Source organism: Frankliniella occidentalis, unplaced genomic scaffold (genome assembly GCF_000697945.3).
Source record: "Frankliniella occidentalis isolate FOCC.00 unplaced genomic scaffold, Focc_3.1 Scaffold487, whole genome shotgun sequence".
NCBI lineage: Eukaryota > Metazoa > Arthropoda > Insecta > Thysanoptera > Thripidae > Frankliniella > Frankliniella occidentalis.
Window position 1 is genome coordinate 50,527 of NW_026267605.1, and position 1,761 is coordinate 52,287.

Consider the following 1,761-nt stretch of genomic DNA (forward strand, 5'->3'; position numbering starts at 1 on the left):
GTGTTCGACTCGTGCAAAGCTTTGACTATCTACCATCATGAAGGGTGGATTTAAATCTAGTGGACCTGGGCCGTCCCGTCGTTATTGTCTAGTGAAATGGCTCTCGGGGAGGGACGTTGGGACCCTCACCCACAACTTGGATCTTGACTGGGTCAAGGACTTTGAGGAATCTGACGACTATCGCGTCGAGTCGCATGTGATTGAGTGGAGAGTCCCTCCGATGCCCAAGTCGGGTTGGCCACTGTTTGACGGGGAGATACTTGAAATCAGTGGTGAGTAGCTTGAGTGACTTCGTGTTAGGAACTTTTGAATGGTGAAATCAATGGTGTCATACTGTTTCAGACGACTTGGATTTCTTGAAGCTCAGAATGGAGCAGGAGGAAACTGCCCTTCAGCTTGGAAGAAAGGAGAAGGAGAAGGAGAAGCAGAAGGGAAAGGAGAACAGCAATACTCCTCCTGCATCCACTCCAAGAGGCAGACCACTGCAAGAAATGAACAGCAGGAGCGACGGCATTGGTATTGAAGGTGAGTTTCCATAAATAGCTATTAATACTTCAACGAGTAGGCAGTTCCCTGGGGATAATGTCACAATAACATTCAACGGTCACTTGTTGGAATATTTTCTATTCTGCTGGAGTTTGTAACAATAGCGATAAATAAGATCATTCCTTTGTGCTTGGGGTATGCTTTATAACTGCAGTGATACTCTCCCTCCCTGTCTGCTTGGAAGCACGAAATTATCACTAGTTATGCTTAACATGAAACGTTTTAATTTGGTTTATTTCAGACGTGCAGAAACTGATTTGTTCCTTAATCTCTGGTGCTAAGAAGACATCTACCCCTTCCGAATCTCTAGTTGAAGAGACTCTGGTAAGTTGGATAGTTTACTTTCTTAGCCTCAAAGTTTGCTTTCTGAATCTTTTCTGAAACTAATTTGCTGCTTGGTTTTCTGACAGGTGAAAGTGGGAGAAGTCTTACAAATCAAGAAGAGCGCACTCATGGAGGCTAAGTTAGCCCGGTCCCCAACTGCCATGACAGTGGAACTGGTTCGGATAGCCTTCTCTGAGGACAGGCGCAGAAAGTCATCCTATGCTGGTCAGGTGAGAACGCGGAATGGCATCAGGGTACAAAAGCCATCCCTGAAGAAGTACCGCAAGATGAAGGACATTCAGAGTAAGTTCTTGTCTTATCTTTATACTTTGTGTTATGGAATGCAGTCCCTTTCCTCAAAGTTATATTTCCTTCTAAATTTTGTCAAAGAGAGATTCCCTCATTTTTCCCAGGCCCACTTCGGACAGGCAGTTAATTCATGCCTCGGTAAAAATGTTGATGCTAAACCCCAGAAAGAAGTGAGTGTTGTCTAATTCATTATCAAGATGCGTATTATGTATCCCTGCACTTCAATATATTGACATTTTCTGTTGCAGTACGTTGATGAGAGCGATGAAGAAGGTGGACTGTGAGCAAAACAAGATGTATTTTATAAACATTTTTTATTAAAATGAGATTGAGAACTTTACATAATTGTTGCTTTAAATTATCTTATTCCCCTTAAACCATCATTGACATAACACAATACAATGCACAGTAGAACCCAACCTCTTTCTCACAAACCTTCAGTCCAAACTTAAATTCCGTATCTAGAGTAGTGGGTCATTCTATTCTACCGCGTTTAACGACCGTTGATAATTTTAGTTAAACCATGACACTTGACAAGCAGCTGAAACATACCTGCAACAAAAATATCAGTATGTGAACAAT

The 1,761-nt window shown here is 42.2% G+C and overlaps 1 protein-coding gene across 1 annotated transcript; it reads left to right on the forward strand.

Moving 5' to 3' along the window:
* Positions 1-6: 6 nt before the first annotated feature.
* On the forward strand, positions 7-1,524 carry LOC127751438 (uncharacterized). The gene is made up of 5 exons (XM_052275001.1): positions 7-272; positions 343-525; positions 788-870; positions 957-1,349; positions 1,428-1,524. The coding sequence occupies exons 1-5, from the start codon at positions 38-40 to the stop codon at positions 1,461-1,463; spliced, it is 930 nt and encodes a 309-aa protein (XP_052130961.1). The 5' UTR covers positions 7-37; the 3' UTR covers positions 1,464-1,524.
* The last annotated feature ends 237 nt before the right edge of the window (positions 1,525-1,761 follow it).